This window comes from Cebus imitator, unplaced genomic scaffold (genome assembly GCF_001604975.1).
Source record: "Cebus imitator isolate Cc_AM_T3 unplaced genomic scaffold, Cebus_imitator-1.0 Scaffold136, whole genome shotgun sequence".
Classification (NCBI taxonomy): Eukaryota; Metazoa; Chordata; class Mammalia; order Primates; family Cebidae; genus Cebus; species Cebus imitator.
The window spans coordinates 2,942,651-2,970,057 of NW_016107451.1; the positions used below are offsets into that span (position 1 = coordinate 2,942,651).

The 27,407-nt window shown below is 43.5% G+C and overlaps 1 protein-coding gene across 3 annotated transcripts; it reads right to left on the bottom strand.

Moving 5' to 3' along the window:
* On the bottom strand, positions 1 to 17,651 carry LOC108313375 (erythroblast membrane associated protein (Scianna blood group)). 3 transcript variants are annotated; one of them, XM_017541758.2, is made up of 11 exons: positions 17,421 to 17,651; positions 14,570 to 14,659; positions 13,990 to 14,337; positions 10,077 to 10,193; positions 9,468 to 9,500; positions 8,096 to 8,128; positions 6,368 to 6,388; positions 5,230 to 5,250; positions 5,105 to 5,131; positions 4,685 to 4,711; positions 1 to 2,434 (listed from the first exon to the last, which is right to left on the bottom strand). In XM_017541758.2, the coding sequence occupies exons 2-11, from the start codon at positions 14,652 to 14,654 to the stop codon at positions 1,719 to 1,721; spliced, it is 1,428 nt and encodes a 475-aa protein (XP_017397247.1). In that variant the 5' UTR covers positions 14,655 to 14,659; positions 17,421 to 17,651; the 3' UTR covers positions 1 to 1,718. The 3 variants fall into 3 exon arrangements, with proteins under 3 accessions (XP_017397247.1, XP_037599099.1, XP_017397242.1); XM_037743171.1 differs by having other exon boundaries at positions 14,570 to 14,944; XM_017541753.2 differs by lacking the exon at positions 17,421 to 17,651 and adding an exon at positions 14,802 to 16,341.
* Positions 17,652 to 27,407: the final 9,756 nt, after the last annotated feature.

Below are 27,407 nucleotides of genomic sequence, written 5' to 3' on the forward strand. Positions count from 1 at the left end.
AAACAACAAATACCAAACTTTTATTTTAAAACTGTACAAAAGCAAACAAAAAATTCCACTAGTCACTGTGACAGTTAATCTTATGTATCAATGTGACTGGGACACAAGATGCCCAGCTATTTGGTCAAACATTATTCTGGGTGTTCCTGTGAGGGTGTTTCTCAATGACATTAACATTCAAATCATTAGACTGAGTAACGCAGACTGTCCTCCCAAATGTGGGCCTGAATAGAACAAAAGAGCTAACTCTGCTCTAAGAGAATTCTTCCCTCCTGATAGCCTTTGGACAGGGTCATCAGCTTTTTCCCTGCCTTCAGACTTGAATTGAAACATGAGCTCTTCCTTGATGTCAAGCCTGCTGCCAACAGACTGGAACTAAGCCATCAGCTCTCACGGCACTCCAGCTTGCTGACTTACTCTGCAGATCTTGGGGTTTAACAGCCTCCATAATCATATGAGTCAATTTCTTATAATAACCACTGTCCTCCCCACCCTTTCTGTTTATCTGGAAAACCTTGACTAATACAAGAAGGAACAGATAACTTCTGACAAACAGAAAGATACAGTTTCTGTTGCACAGAACTGTGTATTCATCTGCAAATTGCTAACCAATATCTCCACGATTAGGCCAGATCACGTATATGGTGTAACTTGAAAGTGACTAGGCTTCCGCAATACACACCCAAAAATCAAGGGCATTATTTCATCCTCACACCTAGTTTACCAACTTCTTATTTGAAATCAATACTCTCCAACCTAAGAGGCTATTTGATACACAAATAGTCAAGTATTCCAGTACAATTGTCTTGTGGGGAAAAAGAGTTTCTAAGTTGGTGGTTAAAACTGCCACTTTGTCTAGCTGGGCCTCTCTGAATCTTAGAAAGGGCTGGCACAACAGATTGACTCATAAGACAGTCACAACAAACTGAGCCTCTGAAGGGCTGGGCCAAGGTCAGAGGGCAATACACGGCTGAGCTCTCTGCAGCTGTGCTTCCCAGCTCCCTGATGTGCTCCTGAGGCTCTTCAGGGTTATAGCAACTGTGTTTAAAGTCCCTGTACCTAGTTATCATCAACAGGCAGATTAGTTTTTGAAAGCATGTACATTAGCTCTGGGTATCACCAAACTACGTTGTAAACAGCATCAAGAAAATAGAAAAGGATGGTATATTTTACTCCTCAGCTTCCCCCAACTCATTCCTGAAGAAATAGGGAAAGAGTGAGTGGACTAAAACATGCTTACTTATAGAAAGCTGACTTTGGGGGCCAGAGGCCAGAACTGAGAGAGAGAAGGAGAGAAAAGCAGTCCTTGATGGGGTAAGGAAGCAGTCAGGCACTGGGAGCCGTAACTTCTTGACTAAAGCTTGATGACAGGATGAGACAGAGAAAATGTCTTCTAAACAACCCCTGGAGTAGAAGACTCTTTCCCCTGAACCTGTGCTGTATCTTGGTAACACATATTCAGCATCTCCACCTACACCTAAACTGATTGTTTCATTTCCAGGAATCCTCCCTCCACGTCACTGGGAACTTCAGTTCCTTAGAAGAAAGGCAAGCTTCAGAACTGAGTCCTGGGAGAAAAGTGGTACAAATAGAAACCACAAAAGGATCTGGATTTGGTTAGGAAGAAGAGACATTCCAGAATCATGGGGTTGGGCCAGGAGCCTGAAGTCCAGGGTGCTGGGCTGGATGGTGATGGGAGTAGGTAATATGACATACCCCTACAAAGAAGGAACCTTGAGCCCCTGAAGGGCTGGGCCGAGGTCAGAGGGCAAGGACAGGATAATATCCTTCAGCTCTGGAGCCTTACGAGGTAGTAAGGAAGAGTTCACCTTCAGGGACATATCTCCATTAGCATAGCCTTTCCCTTCTGGCTTGGGGACAGTTCGTTCCTCTGATTTGTGTAGTTCTGAACAAATGACTAGAGGTGCTGTGTTTTTTCCTCCATCATGAAGGCAAGGTTCAAAGAAAGGGCGAAGGGGGCCAGAGAAACTGTGGGTGAAAGTAAAGATGTGAGACTTGTCGGTCACATTGTAGAAAGAGATGACTCCTGCATCATAGTCCAAAAAAATCCCCACGCACCGTGGAGGCTCTTTAAGGCGGAAGGAGGTCTGCGGGGATGTGAGAGCTTCATACTCATTCTCACGACTCTGTCGCAGAAGCCAGTGTCCGTTGGCAGGTGAGGCAGTAACCTTCCCCTTCCTGCTCACTGACTCACTACACACCCCCAGAATCCATTTGGTCTTGTCTCCCACATACACCTCCCAGTAGTGGCAGCCAGACGTGAAGTACTCAGAGCCCAGGATGCTGACGACGAAATCAAACCTCTGGGGGTTGTCAGGTACAGACTGCCTTCTGTCTCCAAGCCTCACACATCTTTGGTCCTCAGAAAGGATGAGTTTGGGATGTGCTGTGTCTGGGTCCAGGGTCACTGCCACTGCAAAGAGTCACAGACAGGTGAGGTTTGGAAGGCTAGGTCTTAAGAGATTTGGGGATAGCTTTGCAGAGAAAAAGAATCTTTGGGTCTGCAATCACTGTCGTTAGCCCATTTTAGTTCATGGATTCCCACCCCCACCATGTGTACTGGAACCAAAGAATATTGTCTTTCAAAGACTAGGTCTCCTGGTTGAGTATTAAGTAAAAGAGGAAAAAGTTCTTCTTCATCTGTCTGTGAAGCTGCCTTAATCCTTTGGAAGTAATTACCTCCTATGATTTAAGTGTGTCCTTCAAAAGTTCATGTGTTGGAACCTTAATCACTCATTGCTGCAGTGTTCAGAGTTAGGGCCTAGTGGGAGGTGTTTGGGTCATGGGAGCTCTACCCTCACAAAGGGATTCATGCAGTTTTCACCAGACTGGGCGAGTTCTCTGAAGAGTGGGTTGTGATAAGGCAGGTCAGGGCACTTTGTCTCCTCTCTGCTTTCACAGGCACTCACTTGCCCTTTTGTTTTTCCAGAAGCAACTATGGCCATGCTATGAAGCAGCACAAGGCCTTCACCAGATACAGTTGCCCCATCTTAGACCATCCAGCCCCCATGAGCTAAATAAACTTCTTTCCTTGATAAATTACCCAGTCTTGGGTATTCTGTTATAGCAACAGAAAACAGACTAAGACACTACTTTTGTCCTTGATGTTCCAAAAGAATCAAATGTGTGATGATAAATATAGGGTTTGATGTGAGATCCTGCAGCTACATAGCCTGTTTGAATCCCAGCTCTGCCGCATGCTAGTTATGCGACCTTGGACTTGTTATTTATCTCTGAACCTTAGTTTCCTCACCTGTAAAATTGAAATAGTAACAGAGCCTGTGTTGTAGAGCTATTGTGCAGACTTGGTGAACTAATGAGATAGTGTATCATTCCTACAGTGAGTGCACGATGTTCATTTAGTCACCTAAAATTACTACTTATAATTATCTATTTGCTTTATTTTATTTGAGACAGGGTCTCACTATGCTGCCCAGAATGGAGTACAGTACGTATTCATTGGCATGCAATCATAACACATGACAGCCTTGGCTTCCTGGCCTCAGGTGAACCTTCCACTGCAGTGTCCCAAGTAGCTGGGACTAAATTATTATTTTTAAATGTTAATATAGAGAGAAGGATTCTTTCTTAAAATTGTGGATTTTGAGTGTCACAGTGAGTCTCCTTCCTCCCCCAAATACAAGAAACAGGATCTTCTTGGAGAGCTAGTGCATAAACCATACTCAGTTGAGGTGGTGGCAGTAAGCCAGACTGAATGTGAGATGGAAGGGTTTGTGAGTTCCCAGAACGCCAGCCAAGGTGACCTGGAGTTCTCTCGAGTGGCCAGTTCGTCAATTTGTTTTACTCTGCCTGAAGGAAGATGGTGTGAACAGGAGGAGGATAAAAGCCTAGAAAATCGATAAGGATCCCAAAGCAGTGAAAAAAACAGATCCCATTTGAACAGCAGCAAAAAAATGCAAACTATTTAGAAATAAACTGAAAGAGAGGTACAAATCTTTTAGAATAAAACTATGAAAACTTTTCATAGTATATATCATTGGGGCATCTGCTCAACGCATTCCCTTCTTCTCTGAGAATCTCAGTCACCACCCCTAAGCAAATCGGTCTGCAGAGAAAGAAGAAAACAGCATATGTGTAGAAAGAGGCGGAAGCAGTGGCTATTCATCTGGTTGTGGGATAGGAAGGATTTCCCAAACCTAAAAGCATGGAAGAGACTACACAGGAAAAGATGAATGAAGTTGACTACATAAAAATAAAACACTTGTGCATCAGAAAAATACTACAAGGACATGCAAATGAAAACTAATTGGTGACAAATATGACAAAGAGCTAATATATCTTATCTAGAAAGAGTCCTCACAAATCAAAAAATAGCCCAAATAGAACAGGAACAGACAAATCACACAAAAAAGAAATACAAATAACCGATAAACTTAAGAAAAATCTCAAAAATTACAGAAAACACTTCAGAAGACCAAACAATATTTATCAGTGCTCTAAAAGAGGGGATACTTTCTAAACCTTAATATGACCTCAAGATAGACCACAAAGATTTTCTTCAGTTTGATAAGCAGATATACAGATTTGATTTAAATTTTTTTTAATCACATACATTCCAGAGGAATGGAACAAAACCTCAGGTTACAAAGCCATAAGGAGGATGTGCTCTGAAATGGAGATCTGTTTGATTGGTATAACTTACCAAAATGCAGCCGGGCTCTTCTCCAGCCTGAAAAACAAGAAAGAGGGATCACTAAAGCACTAGAGTCGACCAGGCGCAGTGGCTCATGCCTATAATCCCAGCACTTTGGGAGGTTGAGGTGGGGGGATCACTTGAGGTCGGGAGTTCAAAACCAGCCTGACCAACATGGAGAAACCCCATCTCTAGTAAAAATACAAAATTAGCTGGATATGGTGGCACATGCCTGTAATCCCAGCTGCTTGGGAGGCTGAGGCAGGTGAATTGCTTGAACCCAGGAGGTGGAGGTTGCAGTGAGCCGAGATCAGGCCATTGCACTCCAGGCTGGGCAACAACAGCGAAACTCCGTTTCAAAAAAAAAAAAAAAAAATGCATTGAGAACTCCCTAGGGTGGTGGTCAAACGTGGAGAAAGTGCATCTCACCTGAGTTTGCTGCAGCTCTTTTCAGCTCTATGAAAAAAGAAACAAGTGGGATGAACCATCACTGGAAACATTAGGGCAACAGGAGATAAGTTGGTACAGAAGTTATAAGAACATGGGAAACTTACTCAGTTCACTCCGGAGTTTCTCTAAAGAATGAAAACAATTTGGCAAATCAGAAGGAGGGTCTCTACGTAGAGGCCTCCTCCCATAATGCTACAGTCCCATCCCAACCACGAGCAGATAGATACTCAATAGCCATACCCTGGAGCTTCCCCAGAAGAGTTTGCAAGAGCAATTGATCTCAGCTGTGGACCATGGGAGTATCCCCAGAAGATACTGCAGAGGATCAGCAAATTTCTATGTGAGCTAAACCTTATCTGCAAGCTAAATAATAACACATCTCACACCTACAGGTAACGACAACATAAATTCTGTAGATGTTGTGGGAGAAGAATAAAATATTACTTCATTTAAAACTATCACTGAGTATTGGACTTTGTGATCATGACATTTTCTCAGTGTAATAATAATGCATAGATATGTCACCTGTCTGTAGATTTATTTTTATTTTTATTTTGAGATGGAGTTTCGCTCTTGTTGCCCAGGCTGGAGTGCAATGGTGCAATCTCAGCTCACTGCAACCTCCACCTCCCAGGTTCAAGCAATTCTCCTGCCTCAGCCTCCCAAGTAGCTGGGATGACAGGTGTGGACCACCACATTCGGCTAACTTTGTATTTTTATGATGTTTCACCATATTGGTCAGAGTCAGGCTGGTGTCAAATTCCTGACTTCAAGTGATAGACCCACCTCAGCCTCCCAAAATGCTGGGATTACAGATGTGAGCCACGGCACCCAGCCAGATTTTTTTTGAATGCTAAAAAGAGGTCCTCACACATGAAATGATGGAGAAGTACTGCTCCAGTATATTCAGTGTAATGAGGATCCCTTCCTCTTGGACCCCATCTAAGGAAATGTCATGCCTGGGTGATAAAAGGGACTTCCAGATTGCTTCACCTATGGGAGATACATCTATTCTTCTTGGCGAAACATTTCCCATTTAAAGACTAAATAACAGTTTTGCAGAAAAGAGGGGCAGAGAATACTTGAGAAAAGAGGACTCTGAAGGCCAAGAAAGCCCCAGTCCCCATGGCTTGAATTACCCTTGCCCCCTCCCTTCTGCCCCAGGAAGTGAAACTGAGATGTTCATTCTAAAGCAAAGGTGTCAGCAGAAGGAGTGTGCCATGGATGAGGAGCAGAACTTACTGAGAGCTTTATGGAGTTTTCCTAAAAACCAGAAAGAGAGAGAGGAGTGAGTGATCAGATCCTGCCTCTTTTTTCTTGCAGCTGTGGAAGCCTCATCACTCCACCCCCCATGTCCAGCTCCATGTCTCAGAGTTCAGACCCAGAAATCTGATGGTGCTGGTGCCACTCTCTCAGTGACCCAGCCTGCCCAGGACTATGGTTCCTTCTTCCCCTTCCCCTCCTTTTCGTCTGTCTGGTTTCATTTCTGCTGTCTGCATGGGTGTTTCTATGTTGTTTAAAACTGCGGTATATGCATTGCTGTCCTTTTATGGCCCATTGCTGATGATATCTAAGGCATAAAACTTGTTAATGTAATTTTATTATTTTCTATAGTAACTCCCCTGAGGTTACAAATTTTATGAATTGGGGGTCCCAGAAGATTTGGGGAAATATGTGTATAAGACACAGGTTGCCAGGGAGAACTTGTGGCTTCTCTGGAGGGCCATGTGGCCCACATTTCCTCCTACCCAGCATTGGCCCTGATGAACAATTGAAGTTCCAAGTCTGAGTCCACCACCAGGCCCTGTGTGTGCCAAGGGCCGGGCATGTGTTAGGCATTAGGCATTGGAGCAGTGCGGCTGAATACAACTCAGCTCCTAAGACGTTTATGGTTTATTGTTACCATCTCCACTACTAACAGCTTCCACTTACTGTCTTCTGTGCTGATACTGCAGTAGGCACTGAATCCCCTCAACAATGTGAGGTGCCTAGAATTGCTATTGCCATTTTATAGGGGGCTGGTCTGAGGTTCACAGGGACACAAAATTTGCCCAAGGTCTTCCAGCTAGTAAGTGACCAAGGAGGTAGGATTCAATCCAAGCCTGTCTGACTCCTGAGTCAGAGGCCCTCGCCCTTACCCCACACTGTTCCCTCCTGCCTTGAGCAGAACAGCCAGTGTCTGCCAGTTACACCTCACACTTGTACCACTTGGAGGAGAGGTAAGGAGGGAGGAGAGTAGATGCTGAAATCATTGACTCTGGAGTCATCTGAGCCAGTGATGTGTCTTTCCAGATAGACTTCAACAAGGTATCTTTCAATTAATGTTCAATTAATTGAATAATTAATTCAAAAATATTCAATTAATGAAGACAAAATGGCAATAAGGAAAAGGAGTTCCAGGCGCTGTGACAGATGCTTTTTTAAGGTTGCCTGTTTTAACACTGAAAACAATCAGGTAAGGGGGAACTTACCCGAATTTTGCTGATGAGGAAACCAAAGCCCAGAGCAGAAAAGTGACTTATTCAAGGCCAGTAAGTGGCAGACCAATGATCTGATTCCGGTGTCGCTGACTCCAGAGCCTGCGACCCTTCCTTTGTATCACACCACCTCTCTCTATGCAAAGGTTGTATGAATTCTTGAAATTCCTATGCATCCCATATGACCACGTTAATATACTTTTCAATACTATGTAGACTTCCTTTTTAAATGATTGGTGGAAAGGCTAATGAAAGGAGTTTATGGTAATCTAGGCCTAGAATTATGACCTGAACACCTCCTCACCCACTGCCACCAGCTCCATATCCCCTTGACATTGCAAACTAAATTCCAGTAATATCAATGGAGGATATATATGTGCATGTGTGTGTATAGTATTATAATAACGGACATAATAATGACTGTCCACATTTACATAGAAAAATGAAGAATGTGTTTTTTATTCTCTACTCCTTTTTATATATCATTCATTACCTTTTTCTTTCGCATGGTCTGAAAGAAGATTGTCTGGAGGAAGAAAGGAAAAGATAATGAGATTTTTTTTTGCCACTGCCTTGAGGGCCCCTGATATTGATTTTACCTGCCCTTGGACCTGTCCACCTCTATCTTCACCTCCACCTGCCTGAGTTGGTCCCTAATCAACTTGCATCTGGACAATAGAAATGGCAGCCCAAATTGTCTCCCACATCCTGTCTTACTCCCTCTGGTTTCTAATAAACACTGCAGCCAGAGAGAATTGTTTAGTCTTGGTTTCTTTTTTTTCTTTCTTTCTTTTTTCTTTTTTGAAACAGAGCCTTGTTCTGCCACCCCGGCTGGAATGCAGTGGCTCAATCTCGCCTCACTGCAACCTCTGCCTCCGGGGTTCAAATGATTCTCCTGTCTCAGTCTCCTGAGTACCTAGGATTACAGGTATGCACCATCACGCTTTGCTAATTTTTGTATTTTTAGCAGAGATGTGGTTTCACCATGTTAGTCAGGCTGGTCTTGAACTCCCGACCTCAGGTGATCCACCTGCTTCGGCCTCCCAAAGTGCTGGGATTACAGGTGAGCCACTGCGCCTGCCAAGTTTTTCAAAGCACAGTTCCATCGGATATTCCCATTCCTTGTTTTGCCACATATCTTACAAGAATAACTAAAATCCTGAATGTGACCCACCAGGCCTCAGGAGGCCCAGTCCCTCCTAACTCCCCAGCCTTACCCCTGCCACTATCCCCCTAGCTCCTGCACCTCTTGAGCAACCCAGTGAGTGCCACTCTCCCTGACCATGCTTCTCGTTCTTTCTGCAGTGGATGGTTTTCCATTCCCTCTTCACTCGTGACTTCTAGTCCTTCAGGACAAACTTCACGCCCTCAACCCTCAAGCTTGGGTGGTTCATCCTGGTCATAGCCTTCACAGAACCGGGAGCTTTCCTGTGTAGCATTTGTACACATTTATTTGTGTAACTATGTAATTCATCTCATCTCCCTGACTACACTGAAAGTTCCAGGAGGGCAAAGACTGTGTCTGCTTTTACTCCCCAGAATCTAGTATTGTCCAGAGCATTTAGTAGATAATTATCAACTATTTGTTGAATGAATAAAAGCTTCCCCCATGTTCAACCTACTCAACTGCCATGGAATAAGATCAAGCAAATGAGCTCACAGGCAAAAATAATTACACAAACAGGAAGGCAAGCTATAAGAGGCAGTAAAAACTGGATGCAATGGATTTAGACATTGCCACCACCACCAAGGATGGCAGATAATGGAATTTTCAGGAACAGAATCCAGGTTAGTAGGTAAGGGGGCACAGAAATTAACAACAAAAAAAGAAACATGTCCCCTACCCCCCAGCCAAGAACACTTACCCACCTCCGTCACATGCTCATAGAGAAGCTTCTCTAAAAGAGAGAGAAAAATGTCAGCTTAGCTTAGGAAGGGCTTTTTCTCTAACAGGCACAATTGTCCCAAGATGGCCCAAGCTGCCTGAGTAGGACTGACTCCGTGTTACTATAGGTAAGTGGGCATTTGAAAGGATTAGAGAGTCTTCAAACCGTCAGATAAGGGGAGGAATGTTGAATTATGTGACTGTGACTTTCAAAGTCCTTTGCAGTCCTGAGATCCTGTGAAATGTGACCATTTTTATGAGAGTCTTATCCGATAGATATAACTAAATTTCTTTATTAAAAGGCTGTAATTGATTTATTAGTTAATTAGAAGGCTGGCATAGTTGGTTCTTTTCTAATTTTTCAAAGGATGAGAATTTACAGCTCTGCCCAGGGGCCTCTCTGCAGTTTATTGAGTTCCCTTTGCAATGTGTGTCCCCAGGTCACAGCTCTACTGGTTTTCTCCCGGCCAATGTGCAGGGTCCCCAACCTAAGGACAAGCGTCATGTCTGCCTCTACTTCTGCCTGGCCCTTTCCCAGAGCAGTCATAGTCCACTTCCCCTCAGCCTGGGCTCTCTTACACATAATTACCTTTTGCTCTTCTTTGCTTCCAGATAAGGCAAAGGCACACCATGATGAGAAGTACCAGGACAGGCAGGATCACAGCCAGAGCCACTGCTGAGGGGGAGACACTCCCCACAGATGGGGCTGAAACAGAAACCAACAACAACTACCCTCATGGAGATGGCCAAGAGCTTCTGACATGCCTCAGATGGCAGGTGGCTCAGGCACACCCCTACTGTCTCCATCACCTCTATGGAGTGATCTCTGGCCAAGAGCTCTTTGCTTATCTTGGTAACTCAAGCCCTGGATGACATTAAAGATAACTAAGGCCGGGAATGGTGACTCCTGCCGTAATCCCAGCGCTTTGGGAGGTGGAGGCGGGCAGGGGTTCAGGAGTTCAAGACCAGCTTGAGGTCAGGATTTTAAGACCAGCCTGGCCAACATGGGGAAACCATGTGTCATGAGGAAACCATGTAAAAATACAAACATTAGCCAGGTGTGGTGGTAGGCACCTGTAATCCCAGCTACTCCTGAGGCTGAGGCAGGAGAATCACTTGAACCCGGAGGCGGAGGTTGCAGTGAGCTGAGGTTGCGCCATTGTACTCCAGCCTGGGTGATAAGAGTGAAACTCTGTCTCAAAAAAAAACAAAAAACCAAAAACCCGAGATGTTCCTCTCTCAGGAATGGTTTAGATGGTCCTGCCTCAAGATGATGGCTTAAACAAATTTCTGGACCACAGTCTCATCCTGCCCTATAACTCAATGGAAAAATAAGACAGGGACTTCAGAGATCTGAAGGCACTCGCCTCACTAAGCACCTCCAATCTTCCCAGGAGCACCTGCCTGTTTACCCCCCGTCATCCCCACTGTGCTCTAGGAGAGCAAGCAGCAACCTTTTTGCTCTGAGCACTGTCCACGGGGGCAGAGCAATTTCTGTGGGGCTACAGCAGCAGGCCTGAAGCCTAGGCAGGAGAGAAAGGGGAAAACAAAGAGGAAATAGACGAGAAGAAACAAGTAAAAGGGGGCTATAAGTGGAAGTGGTTAAGAGCCTAAGCCGGGGGTGTGTCCTTGCTCAGTGCTGTGTGACCTGAAGCAGGAGACTGAGCCCATTCAAACCCAGTTTCCCTCATCTGTAAAATGTGTGCATGACAGGACTCCTTATTTCCTTGAGGCTTGGAGAGATTTAAAGAGGTCAGTCATATAAAGCACTCAGCCTCCTGAGTAGCTAGGATTACAGGCACGCACCACCACGCCTGGCTAATTTTTGTATTTTTTTGATAGACAGGTTTCTCCACGTTGGCCAGGCTGGTCTCCAATTTGTTTCAAGGATCTTTAAAAGGTTTAGGCCAGGTGTAGTGGCTCACACCTGTAATCCTAGCATTTTGGGAGGCTGAAGCAGGAGGATCACTGCAGCTCAGGAGTTTGAGACCAGCCTGGACAACATAGTGAGACCTCATCTATATTATAAATAAAAAAGAAAAAATAAGTAAAATGTTCGAACCCTTTGACCCATTAATTCTACTTCCAGAAGCATGGAAGTAGATTTTTTTTTCTAAAAAAAAAAAAAATCAAAATTGCTTTTCAAAATATGTTCAAAGATGTTCACTGCACCCTTCATTATAATATAAGAAAAACTGAAAAGCATCCAGATGCCCAGAAACAAGGCTTTGATTAATTTTATTATTCTATAGCCACATGGTGAAATACTATGCAGCCCTTAAAATCATATTACTTAGGGACATGGGCAAAAAAAAAAAAAGTGCTCATGACATCCTAAGTGGAAAAAAATCCTGGGCACAAGAATACACGTATGTCAACATATACAAGCTCAGAGATCCATATATACAAAAAAGTCTTGCAAGAAAGACACAAAAATGTTCGCAGCAGTTCTCTCCAGTTTAAGCTATTATAGGCCATTGTTCAGTTTCCTTTAAATATTTTAGATTTTTTTTCCAATTTTATATAATATACATGCTTTATCCTTAGAATTTTAAAAAATCGAAAATTCCTCTTAAAGCTCCTACTAGGGTAGGAGTTTCCTCTGGAAGCACCAGCGGCTTCAAACCTGTTTCCACCCCAGCTTTTACCTGCTATGACCACGGCCGTGGTCTTCTCTTGGCCAAGGGCCATGTTGTGGACAGTTCGGGACACATTCCCCAGTGCGCTGTCCCTGACTCTGCTAGACACTGCTGTTTGAAAGAGCCCAGCTTTTTTCAGAGAGTGGGCCTCTGACAGGGATGGAAGTACCCTGCCTGGAGGGTCTCTCCACTTGGCCCAGGGCTCTGGGACCCATCCCACCAATGTGCACACCAGCAGGTCCTCCGCTAGGGTGTGGTCCAGCTAGAGCCCTCTTCCCCCATAGCCTCCTGTGATGAACAGAGGCAGCTGTTAATGGAACTTGAATGTCTGCCTTCTCTCCACCCTCTCCCCACACTCCTCCCAATAGGATAAGCCAGTGTCTAGCTTTATTCTCAAACATTTAAAAATGTACCCATGGCAATAACTGTATCACACGATTCAGATTCCTTTGGGCACCTTGGTCCCCTTTTAAAAATTACTTTTTAGCTGGGTGTGGTGGCTCACGCCTGCAATCCCAGCACTTTGGGAGGCGGAGGTGAGCAGATCATCTGAGGTCAGGAGTTCAAGACCAGCCTGGCCAATGTGGGGAAATCCTGTCTCTACTAAAGAATACAAAAATTAGCTGGGTGTGGTGGTGTGCACCTGTAATCCCAGCTAACTCGGGAGGCTGAGGCAGAAGAATCGCTTGAACCCAGGAGGTGGAAGTTGCAGTGAGCCGAGATTGCGCCATTGCATTCCAGCCTGGACAACAAGAGTGAAACTCTGTCTCAACAACAACAAAAAAATTATTTTTCACCCCAAAGGACTCCATATTTGGAAAGTCTGTCTTTCATGTTGCATACCATGAAGTGAGGATGAATCAATTACCTCAAAACACTTACTAGTTTTGAAGCAATTGATTCATCCTCACTTCATGGTATGCAATTCCAGTTATGACCAAAAGATAATCAGCATGTGACCATGTGAATCCAGTGTCATTCAAGCAAATGCAAAGACATGGTTTGGGTTGGGTTGATTTGGGTTTGGTTTGATAGACTGATTTTTTTAAATATTAGTAAACTGATTTTTTTGGTGGACTGATTTTGGGTAGACTAATTTTTTTAAAATATTGAAGCTAGTTTGAGAACACTCTCAACTGGGTGCAGTGGCTCACACCTGTAATGCCAACACTTTGGGAGGCCAAGCAGGGAGGACTGCTGGGTTGGAAACCAGTCTGGGTAACATAGGGAGACCCCATCTCTGCTAAAAGTAAAAAAACATTAGGCAGGCATGGCAGTGTATCTGTAGTCCTGGCTACTTGAGAGGCTGAGGTCGCAGGATTACTTGAGGTGGTTGAGGCTACAGTGAGCTATGATTGTACCACTGCACTCCAGCCTGGGCAACGGAGTAAGGCCTTGTCTAAAAAAAAAAAAAAAAAAAAAGGTGGGGGGGGGAGTGAGAGAGTAACACTATCTCTACATTTTTGACCCTTTATGTACTCAGGAATCCCAGGAGAGGTCCCATTAAGTAAACCTTATCACAGCAGGGGATCTGTCCCTTGAAGCCATCATAATGAGTTCCTTGATAATGGAGCATAGAAAGATGACCTAGGGAGGAAAAGCAACTATCTGAGCCTCCAAGCCCTATTTAACCAGGACCTGCATTGTACCGCGTTTTCCAAAGTCTGGGTTCCATCCTTATCAGAAATGCCTGGGCCAGCTTCATAGCCTCGGCTGAGATCGATGGAGGTGTCTGGGTAAGGCTGAGCTGTCCTGGCAAGTAAAAACTACACTGCAGATAAAATAAAAGCCTAGACATGGAGGTCCTGATTGAGCTTGTCCAATTGCCACAGATGACCCTGGGCACCTCAAACCCATCCTAACCTGCAACCTGCAGAATCACGGTGTCCTCTTTACTCAGATTTCCAACCTGGATCAGACATCGGTAAGACCCTCCGTCCTCCAGGCGCACGTCGAGGATCTGCAGAGTGACGCTTCCCTCTTGGGCGTCTCTGACCAGCGCCGTCCTCCCCATATATTCCGGCATCACATCTTCATCCCGGTCCTTCCCATCCCGGAACACGTGAACAGCCTGGGAGCGCTGCGGGTACGGGGACCGCAGCCACCTCACCTCCTGGGGCACCATCCCGGGCCAGAGGGAGAGAGGACAGAGCAGCTCGGCTGTGCCCCCTAGCGGGGCCACGTGGAACTTGCCGGCATCCCCTGCGAGGCCTGGACCAAAAAAAGACAAGGCTGACTGGGAGGGAGCGCAGGAGAAAGCTTGCGAAGGGACGAGGAAGGGGATATCCCAGGGATGGACAGAGCCCGGGAAGGGCTCTAGAAAGGATTGCTGTGGCGGAGGGAACAGAACCCCAAAAGCAATAATGTTTCCAACCAAGCTTCCTTATTCTATGATGCCAGCATCCCATGTACCAGGCAAGGAAAGAGGATCAGAAACTCCTACCTGACACGTGTGCAGGCAGCCGGAGGAAGACGAGAGGGATGAGGCAGCCAGAGAGCCAGGAGGCAGCGGAACTCGCCATCTCCATCCGAACTAGGACAGACAGGGAGACAGCACGAGCGGGCTGATGGGCTTGGCGTGACAGAGGGTATGACCCAGGAGCCGGGCTGACACGGCTTTGCTGGTGCTCTGGGATCACAAAGGCCGGGGCTCCAGTCCCAGCTCTGCTACTTACCTCCTCGGGATATTACGACCAAACTTCTCTGAGACTCTTTCTTCACCTTCAAAACGGGTATTTTGTGAACTGTGCCTCCTTGAGGGATTATGGTGGGGGTTGAAAGCGGTAAATGTTCACAAGGAGGCTGGCGTGTTAAGTCTCTAAATGCAGTGAGTGAGGGTGACAGTGCAGATGAGATGAGTGAGGATCCAGAACTTATACCCAGAACTAACCGAGGAAACACCATTAATGGCCTTTTTTTTTTTTTTTTTTTTTTAAAGGTGGAGTTTCACTTTTGTCGCCCAGGTTGTAGTACAATGTTGCGATCTCAGGCTCACCACAACCTTCACTTCCCGGGTTCAAGCGATTCTCCTGCCTCAGCCTCCTGAGTAGCTGGGATTACAGGCACCTGCCACCATGCCCAGCTAATTTCCTATTTTTAGTAGAGATGGGGTTTCTCCTTGCTGGTCTCACCTGGGCCTCCCAAAGAGCTGGGATTACAGGCATGAGCCACTGCGCCCAGCCATGGCCTCTTTTTATAGATGATGTCCAAGGCGAGGCTTGGAAAGTGCCGTTTCAAGCCAGTCTTTGCCCATGATGCAGCCTGGAGGTCTTCCCTGACAGCCTTCCAATTGACTCTTGACAAATAACAGATCAAGGCAGTGAGATCCCTCCATGTCACCCTGAAGGCACTAATCCTACAAATTCAGTGTCTGGAGCTAGAAAGACCTGGGTTCAAGTCTAAGCTCTGCCTATTAGTAGCTCTGTGTCCCTAGGAAAGTTGCATAACATCTCTGGGCCTCGGGTTCTTAATCTATAAAGGGGAATTGTCCTCACAGGTGAGTGTGAGGGTTCAAAGAGATAGTCCCTGCAAAGCACTGGCCACAAATGCCTGGCAGAACAAGTGCTCAATAAGCATGGAGTCGTTGTTATTATTACTAACTAAATGAGGAAAATTATCCCTGGCAGGTACAGATGACTGTGTGCATTAACCACAGGGAGACCCTAAAGGATTTCCTCCTGTAAAGCTACTCAAAAACTACACAAGAGAAATTAAGTAAATGAGAAAAGCTCTCTATTTTATCAATTATGGTTGAAGGTAGAAGTAGGCAGGGCCCATGATTTCCTAGAGTTATCCCCAAGCCCAAAATCCTTCAACTTTCTAGTGACTATGAAGCACCCCTGCACTCCAGTCTGGACGACAGAGCAAGACCCTGTCTCAAATAAAAAAATAAATACTTTATATGCTGTTTTGATACCTGATATGTTCACCAAGTGCTATATTATGTGCATTTCCCAAGGTGATTGAATATTCTTTACATGACCTTAGGATTCCATTATGGACATAGAATTTTAGAAATTAGGTTATAAAATGTAAACGTTTTAAAATAATTCTATATTGGAGGATATTTAGGTTGTTTTCCAATACATCACTATTACAAACATTGCTACAGGTGACAGTGAATTGAGGTCTAGAATCAGAGGGCTCAGTCCTAGTCTTGGCTTGGTCCCTTACTCCTGCATGACTTTGTAACTTTTTTCATTTTATTTTTTTTAAGACTGAGTCTCGCTCTGTCGCCATGCTGGCATGCAGTGGCGCGATCTCGGCTCACTGCAACCTCCTCCTGAGTAGCTGGGACTATCTATGGGTGTGCACCACCATACCCAGCTAATTTTTGTGTTTTTAGTAGAGACAGGGTTTCACCATGTTGGCGAATGGTCTCGATCTCCTGATCTTGTGATCCGCCCACCTCAGCCTCCCAAAGTGCTGGGATTACAGGCATGAGCCACCGCACCTGGTCCTGACTTTAAGCAGGTCACTTAGATTCTTAAGTCTTGAGTTTCCCATCTTTAAAATGGGAAGACTTTTCATTTGCACTGCCAAATTGCCCTCCAGAAAAGTCGCATTAATTTACCAAAGTATTATGTGAAATTGTTCCCACAACCTTACTATCACTGGATGTTATCATTTTTAAAAAAATATTTGCCAATTTGATGAGTAACAAAATGCTATCTCTTTTTTTTTTAATTTGATGGTGTTCTATTTTGATTTGTATTTCTTTGATTACTCACTTGTTATTTGGATTTTGTCAATTACCTGTCTATGTACTTTGTTCATTTTTCTATTGGGACATTTATCTCTTAATGGCTTGCAAAATTCTTCATAAACTAACCATTTTTTTTTCCATTACACATGTTGGAAACATTTTCCCCCAGGCAGTTATTTACATTTTAAGTTTGAAACAGTTTAATTTTTAAAACTTCTAAATCAGAAAAAAGATTGTAACAGGTGTTCTCTTGACAATCCCAAGCAGTTTAAGATGACCTTGCAAATCTGCAAATGATCAGTCTGAAAGCACACAGCACAGAGTCCAGCAAATAGTGAGAGCTAAATAAGCATTCTCTGTAACTTAATCATGATGACAATATTACTTAAATAAGAGTCCTTTGAAAAATCCCATCCAGCTTTCTTGTCACTTGTCTCCTTTTGAGTTTCTTTAGGGATAGCTAACAGCTGCCCCATTTCATCCTTGAAAATGTTCTTGTGCATAAGGAGAAGGGATTATTTCGCTACTGAACCTGAGGATCCTGAGAAAGTTAAAGGACTAAACAATATGAAGAGAGGGGAGAACTCACCACCTTCTGGATCATGGACCCTTGTTCCTCTCACAGGCAAAGCTGGAGTTTGCAAGCTGGAAATACTCCTTACCCATGAAGAGAGATCAGAGGGCAGCAGGCAGAAGCATCAGGAAGGTCGAGGGATGTGGGCCAGGGAAAAGTTCAAATTTTATAAAATGAGAGGCCAGGGCTCTCTCTGCCCCACAGTACTCCTTTCTAACTGTCCCTCTAAACCAGCAAGCCACACCCTGTCTGTCGGCCTTTGATAAAAGAACAGAGCAAAGAGGAGGCTCCCAAAAATCGAGGGAACCACTGAATACGACTGACCAGGTAGAAGGGACCTTTGCCCCTCCGCTGCCTTTTCCTCCAATGCTGCCAATAGTAATTCTCTTTGATGCGTTTTGATCCTATCACATTCTTTCTAAAAACCTTCCTCCCTCCCTTTACTTTTCAAATCAGAGTAAATTGGAAGATTGGTTTCAAAGACATCCACCAATTAGCCACCTTCTTTAACTCACTATCTTTATCTCCAGCTACACCCTGACATGTGCCTTCTGACAAGCAAGCTTGCTGACTGTTCAACATGTGATAAACGCTTCCCTCCTGTCTTGCTTTCATAATATCCTTAAGTGTACATTCATAATCTCCATAATTATATCCTTAATAATACATTATACATTTTTATGTCTTTTTAAAGTTGGAGCCCATTGTACATAATTTCCAATGATTCCCTTTTTTTTTATCCAACATTTATTTCTGAGTCTAGCAGACATCTGTGGTGACCCACACCATGTCCCCTCAGCCCACTCAATTTTGGTGTAGCTGAGACTTGTAGGCAAGCTGCCAGCATGCCCCCTCACAGGACACAGCATCCTTCGGCTTACCTGTCTCAGGGCTCTCTACAAAGCCTTGGAAGGCTGTGCAGCCCAGGATTTCACCAAAGCCAAAGTCTTGGAGACAGAAACAGCAGTGAGGGGAGTCAAGGGAAAATGCTCCAGCCTTACACCTTCAGCTCTGCGCTGTATTCTACATGATTCCTCCAAATGTTCCCAATGTGACTGAGCACGGTACTCCGTAGTGACAGGTCCTCCATACTGCACCTTTTATTGACTTTTTTCCTTCTTTGCTCACTCCCATTTCTGCTTCCTGGGATTACCTCCTAAACACACTCCTGCACCGAAAGACTTGTCTCACATCTCATACTCTGTTTTGGGGGAGTACAAATTAAGACACTGAAATTAATCTAGTTTGTTTCACAGAGCGCTAGGATACTCAGTCACTGCTATATAGGATAGTAGACCACTATATAAATCTACCAACAGTTTCTCTCCTCCCTTACTGATAGAAATGTGGGTTGTTTCCAGGCATTTGCTTTTATAAACAGTACTGCCCTGAACATTCTTGATAGATATTTCCTGTTCACATGTGCAAGAGTTCCTCTAGAGCAGCAGTTCTTAATGTGTGGTCCATGAACCTTGGAAGTCCCTGAGGCCCTATCAGCCAGGCTAAAACTAGGTTCATCATAATAAAGACGTTGTTTGCCTTTTTCATGGTATTGACAGTTTCAAGGACCCTGCAAAAGCAACAATGGGGAAAACTGCTAGCACAAATCAGCAAATGACACCCAGCTGTAGTAGAAGTTACAAATTTTATTAAATCTCAACTCTTAGAGACACATCTTTTCAATATTCTGTGTGACAAAATGGGAAGGATGCATAAGCAGTTATGCTGCATATCAAAGTATGATGACTTTCTCGAGGGAAAAACCTTAAGTGATTGAGTTGTGAGCTGAAGTAACCACTTGACTCACAGAGCACCATTCTTACCTGAAAGTACAGCTGAAAGACAAAGTATAATCATTCAGACCTGGGTATCTGGCAGACATTTTCTCCAAAATGAATAAAATGCACCTGTCACTTCAAGAAAAGCAACTGACAGTGTTTGTCGTCAATGAGAAAATTCAACCTTTTGAGCAAAAGTTAGAATTTTGGAAAAATTTTATCTGCTATTATGAGCTTGATAATAGCAAAAGACTTTTTCTGATGAGACGGGTATTGGTATTAATAAATGTGATTTTTTGATGTTGTATAATATGTCAACATTTAGAAGATCTGCATAACTCAGTGCCCCAGCAATTTCCAAATGACCAATGCATGTGTTGACAAAACCCTGCATGGGTAAAACATTCATTCAAAAGGCAAGAAAAACTGTGAGTGTTCCTATAATAGAGTATAAAAAGGTCATTGCTATGGTTTCAGATTTCATGTTACAATTAAACTTTAAAAAACTACCACTTGCTGAGTTTTGGTGTCTTATCAAAGAACATCCATGATTATCTGAAAAGGCTATTGAAATGTTCCTTTTCCAGGCCGGGCGTGGTGGCTCACGCCTGTAATCCAAGCACTTTGGAGGCCAAGGCGGGCGAATCATCTGAGGTCAGGAGTTCAACCAGCCTGACCAACATGGTGAAACCCTGTCTTTAAAAAAAAAAAAGAAAGAAATGTTCCTTTTCTGATTACATACACTTCAAACACAAAACATATTGCAGCAGATTGAAAGATATAGCTGACTTGAGAATACAGCTGTCTTCTATTGAGCCAGACATCTAAAAGATTTACAGCCATTAAAAAGAATAAAATCCTGTCATTCAAAGTGACATGGATGGAACTAGAAGACATTATGTTAAGTGAAATAAGCCAGGCACAGAAAGTTAAACACCACATGTTCTCACTCATAGATGTTAAAAAGAAATTGCCGGGCGCGGTGGCTCAAGCCTGTAATCCCAGCACTTTGGGAGGCCGAGGCAGGTGGATCACGAGGTCAAGAGATAGAGACCATCCTGGTCAACAGATCGAGACCATCCTGGTCAACATGGTGAAACCCCGTCTCTACTAAAACTACAAAAAATTAGCTGGGCATGGTGGCGTGTGCCTGTAATCCCAGCTACTCAGGAGGCTGAGGCAGGAGAATTGCCTGAACCCAGGAGGTGGAGGTTGCGGTGAGCCGAGATTGCGCCATTGCACTCCAGCCTGGGTAACAAGGGCGAAACTCCGTCTCAAAAAAAAAAAAAAAAAAAAAAAGAAATTAATCTCACAGAAGTCAAAAACAGAATAGAAGTTACTAGAGGCTGGAGAGGGAAGGGGAGGATAGGGAGAGATTTGTCCAATGACACAAAATCACTGCCAGGTAGGAGGAACAACTTCTAGTGTTTTGTAGCACTGTAGGATGAGTACAGTTAACAATAACATATTATGTAATTTCAAATAAAGAAGAAAGGATATTGAATGTCCCCAACACATAAAAATGACAAATGTTTGAGATGAGGCATATGTTTATTACCCTGATCTAATCACTACACATATCCCATAAATATGTACCATATGTGTCAACTAAAAATTAATTAGGGCCAGGTGTGGTGGCTCACATACGTAATCCCAGGACTTTGGGAGGCTGAGGCAGTCGGATCACCTGAGGTCAGGAGTTAGAGACCATCCTAGCCAACATGGCAAAATCCTGTCTCTACTAAAAATACAAAAATTAGCCAGGCATGGTGGCATGCTCCTATAATCTCAGCTACTCAGGAGGCTGAGGCATGAGAATTGCTTGAACCGGGGAGGTGGAGATTGCAGTGAGCTGAGATCGTACCACTTCACTCCAGCGTGGGTGACACTCCGTCTCAAAAAAAAAAAAAATTAGTTAATTTAAAAAAAAGATTTATATAAATATAAAGCAGTGCCACTCTTCTCAGTAATATTTTTGTTTCAAAATTTGCTTTTCATAAATATATGTTTTGTTGACATGTAATTTGTGTATTATTTTTATTTTTAAAAGAAGTAATACTTATATTTAATTTTTATCAGTTTTCTTTTTTTTTTTTTAGAGATAGGGTCTAGCTCTGTCACCTGTACGAGGGCACAATCATAGCTCAATGCAGCCTTGAACTCCTAGGCTCAAGTGATCCTCTTGCCTCAGCCTCGCTAGTAGCTCGGACTACAGGCGCATGCCACCAAGCCCAGCTATTTTTAAAATTTTTTTTGTAGAAATGGGATCTCACTATGTTGCCCAGGCTGGTCTCAAACTCCTGGTCTCAGGTGATCCTTGCACCTTGGCCTCCCAAAGTGCTGAATTACAGGCATGAGCCACCACACCGAGTCAGTTTTAATTTCTAATATGGAAAAATTCAAAAAATATAACTCATAAACTGAAGCTCTTGAACTCCTTAATAATTTTAAATGTAAAGCCATCCTGAGAATATACACCTAGGAGTGGTATTGCCAGGTTATAGATGATACTAAATTGCTTTCCAAAGTAATTATACCAATATATAACTTGTCGTAATATTTTTACTGCTTCCTCAAGAAGCATTTTATCAGATAGTCTAAATCACATCATAAAATGAATTTCTTAACTGAAATTGTTCTTTTTTGACTTCTAACTCTATGAGTGAGAAAAATAGATGCAGATACAGATATCGATATCACTCATAATAGTAATCCCAGAATCTAGTAATAATCACTATAATTTTTTTGGTCTGTATGCTTCCTGACTTAAAGAGGGAGACAGAGCTCTGGATTTCCAGTTAAATAAAGATGGCTCATTGAACACAAATATTTATCTCTGTTACCTCCCAAAATGAACTAAAATGACAATCTTGGAGTACAAAAGGAAAGGAAAAAGAGAACAGGACAGTAACTGTGAAATAGAGATGTCAATACATTTTTTTTAATGAAGGAAAACAGAGAGCTGACTAGTAACAGATCTAGCAAAAATTTAAATCTAACCCAGGTGCCTGCAGAGGGAGGCAGGATTGGGGGAAACATCAGATAAAGGGTTCCTGACATCAATCAGCAGAAGAAATTCTCAGCTAAGAACCTTCCAGGCCTGGGATGGGAGGGACCTGTGCCTGGCCCTACCTCATAGGGTTGTTGTAAGGATTAACTTAGCTGAAACATACAAAACACTTAGAACAGGGGCTGGTACTCAATGGTAGCTGTTATTGTCTGAGGAAAAGCTCCAACTTTTGGAAAGCCAGAGACCAAAATACACAACAGAGACAATCTAGGAAGCAGAAGAAAACAGCAGAAAATTACAATTGGCATCTTCAGAAATATGAAATAAGAGAAGATCCTGAATTCACAACATAAGAGCAAGCAGCTATCAAAAAAGAAAGTTGGGGAACAAAAAAACTCTTGGAAATTAACATTTTTGTAGCAGAAATGAAAAAGTTCAATAGAAAAACCAGGGGATACAGCTCAGGAAAATCTTTTGTAGAGCAGAATAAACAAAACCAAGAAATGGAACATGAAGAAAAATGTAAAAACAGGGAAACTGGCTGGGCGTGGCAGCTCACACCTATAATCCCAGCACTTTGGGAGACTGAGGCAGGAAGATCACTTGAAGCCAGGAGTTCAAGACCAACCTGGCCAACATAGGGAGACCTTGTCTCTTTTTGTTAAAAAAAATATATATATAGAGAGAGAAACTGATCACAGAGAACATTTCCCGGAATGGAAGACTATGTTTCCCAATTGAAAGGGGGCCACCCAGTGCTTAGCATAATGAATGAAAAATACTTACAGGACAGTTTATTAGGAGCGTTCAGAACATCAAGGATCAAGGGGAAAAATATCCTAAAGACTTCCAAAAACTAATAAACAAACAAAATATACAGGAAGTAACTAACAGAAGTCAGAATAAATCAGTCTCCTCAAGAGTCTAGCCACATGAGAAGCTAGATGACAATGAATCAATGCCTTTAAACTTCTGAGGGAAAATAATTTCCAAGTGGAAATCTGTCACTCAAGGATGAAAGAAAATAAAGCCATTTTTAGACAAGCAAGGACTCAAAAATTTACCTTCCATGAACCCTTTTTGGGGAGTTCATGGAGAACGTGCTCCTCCAAAATGAGGGAATAAACCAAGAATGGAAAAACATAAGATCCAGAGCAGGGGATTTGGCACAGGAGAAACAAGAAGACAATCCCCAGAATGTGGTCAGGTCCCGAATCCTAGGACAAGAGCTGTGAAGCAAGGCCAAGTGGAAGAGTTTGGAGCAAGAGGAGGATGAGTCTAAGGAGGGATGTTGCCAAGCAAACAAAAAAAGACACTGCTGGGTGACCTGGTTCACGTGACCAGATCAACAAATATTTTATAGCTCTAATGGAGAGTCTGTGAAAGAGTTAACAATAGATGCATAGATAGCTGGGTGTGGTGGCTCATATCTATATTCCCAGCTACTTGGAGGCTGAAGCAGGAGGATCACTTGAGCCTATCTCTAAAAATAAAAAACAATGGATGCATAGATCATTAAGCAAATAAAAAATAGACAATTTTTGACTCTAGAAAAAAGGTTATTCAATAAAGTGAATATAATCTTAGTATAGTATATACTTAAACTGTAAAAATATTCTACAGTTACATTAATGTAAACTCTTGTTAGCCATTCAACAAACCAGGAAATTCTGCAGCCTGGCCAAGAGTCCACTGGTATGCGCAAAAGAGACAGACGAAGCACAAACTCATGGAAAATAGAGAGGGAACCTCGATAGGTCTCAACATTCACTCCCTCCTGGCTCCAACTTTCACCTTCCCAATAAAGAATGAAGAATCCCAAACTGGTATCTCTAGTTCTGTGCTTTTCTAGAGTCTTGTAAATGTTCACTGGACAATTCTTCTTGCCTATTGCCACTTGAAGCATAATCTCTCTCTCTCTCTCTCTCTCTCACACACGCACACACAAACACACACACATCCTCCGTCTCCCAAACTGACTCATCTCACCTTCTCCACCTGCAGCAGTGGCTCAAGGGCACTGCTACTTTTCCAGTCTTCCATGTGACTTTTCCACTCCTCCACTCCCTATAGCTGGTCTGTTTTTAGCTGGCTTTTTAAAGGCTTCTAAAGGTCCTGCCCTGTCTCCAGCTGTAATCTAGTTCACAGCTTGCAGGGCTGTTGGCCCCACAGGGTCGTTGGGTGTCCCTTATGCTGTGCTGAGGTGCAGGATCTGAAAGGTAAAGAGACAGGACACTGAAGAACTGGAGAAGAGCAGCTGGACTCGGGGGCCATGGCCACCTGTGAGCGGAGACAGGCGAGGCACCGAACGCGCAGAGCATCTGTATTTATTAGGTACAATCAGGGGGAAGGGTCGTGAGGTCATCACCTCTAGGCTTAGTAATAGGGCATACATAGTCAGCTGAGTCACAAGCGAGGAGGCCACCCCGTTATGTCACCTGGGCAGAGAGGTGGGCCATGCACAGTAGGCGGCCGTGCCATGCGAAGTAGTAGAGGGTCTTGTACAGAAAAGAGATCCACCTCATTAGGTCACTGAGTCAAGGAGGTGGGCTGTGGGCAACAGGTGTCCTGGGCAACACTTCTTATCTGGGGGCTGGAGACTTCAAAGGATTTCTAATAGAAGGATACTGTAAGCCAATGCAGTGGGAGCTGACAGACTTGTGCTCTTCTCTAACGATATTTATGGGAGGATGATTTGAGCTAGCACAGAAGTGAGAAAAAACTGACAGGGTGTACAGCCGCTGTGACCCAGTCACACCAGAGGGGTTCTTCTCCCTTGGTTATTTCCAGGATCTCAGGCCTGAGGCCTACTTTCCACAGGAACTGGATACAAAGCACTACAACTCCTTTATCATGAGGAGAGGCTCTTGCTCCAAGCCTGCCATACAGCACATGCCCTTTCAGGCAGGGACGCCACCACCTGGGTCTTTGGTTCTTGTCCTGGTCTGGCTGTTTTCCCATGTACTGCTTCTGTTCTGTGACTGCTCTAGGCATTCCTCCTACTACAAACTACTATGTGGTTATATAGAAGGATTTTATAAATCAGCACTAAATGTGTCAGCACAGATCCAACTACATCCGTTATATGATTATATAGAAAGATTATATGGAACTAAGTATGCTAGATATAAGTACTAAGTATGTTTATATAAGCTACATAAATTAAGCAGTAAGTTATTATATGATTATATAGAAAGATTATATAAAGAAAATAGCTGAGTAATAACACTATAAACTAAGATATTCTTCAGGCACTAATTGTGCCTGGGGTTTGCACAGCTCTCCTTCCTCAGTGCCCAGGTGAGGGGTTATCCACAATAGCTTGTATGAACTTTATAAACTATACCATGTGACACAAATATAAAATACCAATACTATGTCAAGATCTCTGAAATTCTATCAGAATTTGGTTACTTTTATTAATAATAAATCAGCATTTGTACAGGGTTTTTTGAAAGGTATTTATTGAGACTGGGCACAGTGGCTCACGTCTGTAATCCCAGCACTTTGGGAGGCCAAGGAGGGTGGATCATGGAGGTTTTCAGGAGTTCAAGACCAGCCTGGCCAACACGGTGAAACCATGTCTCTACTAAAAATACAAAAAAAAAAAAAAAAAAATTAGCCGGGCGTGGTGGCGGGTGCCTGTCATCCCAGCTGCTGGGGAAGCTAGGGCAGGAGAATCGCTTGAAACCAAAGGCAGAGGTTGCCGTGAGCCAAGATTGCACCACTGCACTCCAGCCTGGGCAAAAGAGCCAAACCTTGTCTAAAAAAATATATATATATATTTATTGTACTTTCCTCTGATTGCTAAAGTATAAATGTTTACTGCAGAAATTTTGGAAAGTCTGGGCGCAACTGCTCACATCTGTAAATGCCAGCTCTTTGGGAGGACAAAGCGGGAGGATCATTTGAGTCCAGGATTTCCAGATCACCCTGGGAAACATAGTGAGACTCATCTCTTAAAAAAATAAAAAAATTAGCCAGGCATGATGGTGTGTGCCTGTATTTCCAGATACTTTGAAGGCTGAGGTGGGAGGATTGCTTGAGCCCAGGTTACAGTGAGTTGTGATTACACCACTGCACTCCAACCTGGGTGACAGAGCAAGACCCATCCATTTTTAAAAAATTAAATAAAATTTTTTAAATTGTGCAACAGATCTCTAGAACTTTATACCCTTTAAACAATTCCTCTTTTCCCTCTCTCCCAGCCAATGGTGGTAGTCACCATTCTACTTTCTGTTTCTTAGACTTGGACTGTTTTAGATACTTCATATGAATGGAAACATACAGTATTTATCTTTTTGGGGGGTTGTGCTCACTTTTAAGGCTTTTGACACCTAGTATTAAACTGACCTCCAGAAAGGCTAGAACAATTTAGTTTGACAGGAAGCGCGTGAGTGTCCACCTGGGGTGAGTTCATTGCTTGCTTAGAATCTATCAATTGTTTTCATTCTTACTGGTTTGATAGTGGAGTAAATAGTAGACCCGAACATGGTTTTACTTTGGATAAGGTCATTGTCCTATGAATCCTGGCTGAAATACTTGCTCCCGCGCTTAGGAGCTGTGTGACCCTGGACAACTCACTAAACTTTTCAGTGCTTCTGTACCTTTATGTGTAAAATGGGGATAATAATACACACGTATATACATTATACACACTTATTATGAGCAATTAATGTGAAGTTGTAAGAACAGTGCCTGGAATATAGTAAGCCCAAATGTGAGGTAGCTATTATTTTTTTGTCAATCCTTGCTAGTAATACATGGAAAATCACAGCCAGCTATTTTAATTCATATCTCCTTGGTAATCAGTGAACGTGAATGTTTCTCTGTATTTATACCATTATGGCTAATGGTACTTCTGTCAAGATTTCCTTTTTCAAAGCACTGTGGCAAACGGAATCTCACTTGATCCGCCCAATAAACTCATGAATGAAGGTGGCAATCACTAATCCCCACTTTTCGAATTAAGAAACTGAGGCTCGGAATTCGAATTCTGAGCAGTTCCAATTCCAGGATTAAGATCTCACCCTCTAAAACCTAGTAGCTGTTGCAGAAAATATACCAAGAAAAAGCTTTTGTGAGCCGTAAATACCACCCACCCCGCCCTGGCCCCGCCTCTGCCCCGCCCCGGCACCAGCTCGCCCCGCCCCACCACCGGCTCGCCCCGCCCCACCCTGCCCTCTACGCGAATTTCCAGACATCCTCACTACG

Bases quoted from the DNA above. Each gene is read 5' to 3' on its own strand.
- LOC108313375 (XM_017541753.2), bottom strand. From the start codon at position 15,030: ATGGTGTTTCCTCGGTTAGTTCTGGGTATAAGTTCTGGATCCTCACTC. The intron at 14,338-14,569 runs GTAGGAGTTTCT...TTTTTGGTCCAG, and splicing joins GCTGCCTGCACACGTGTCAG to GCCTCGCAGGGGATGCCGGC. The intron at 9,501-10,076 runs GTAATTATGTGT...TCTCTCTTTTAG, and splicing joins GAAGCAAAGAAGAGCAAAAG to AGAAGCTTCTCTATGAGCAT.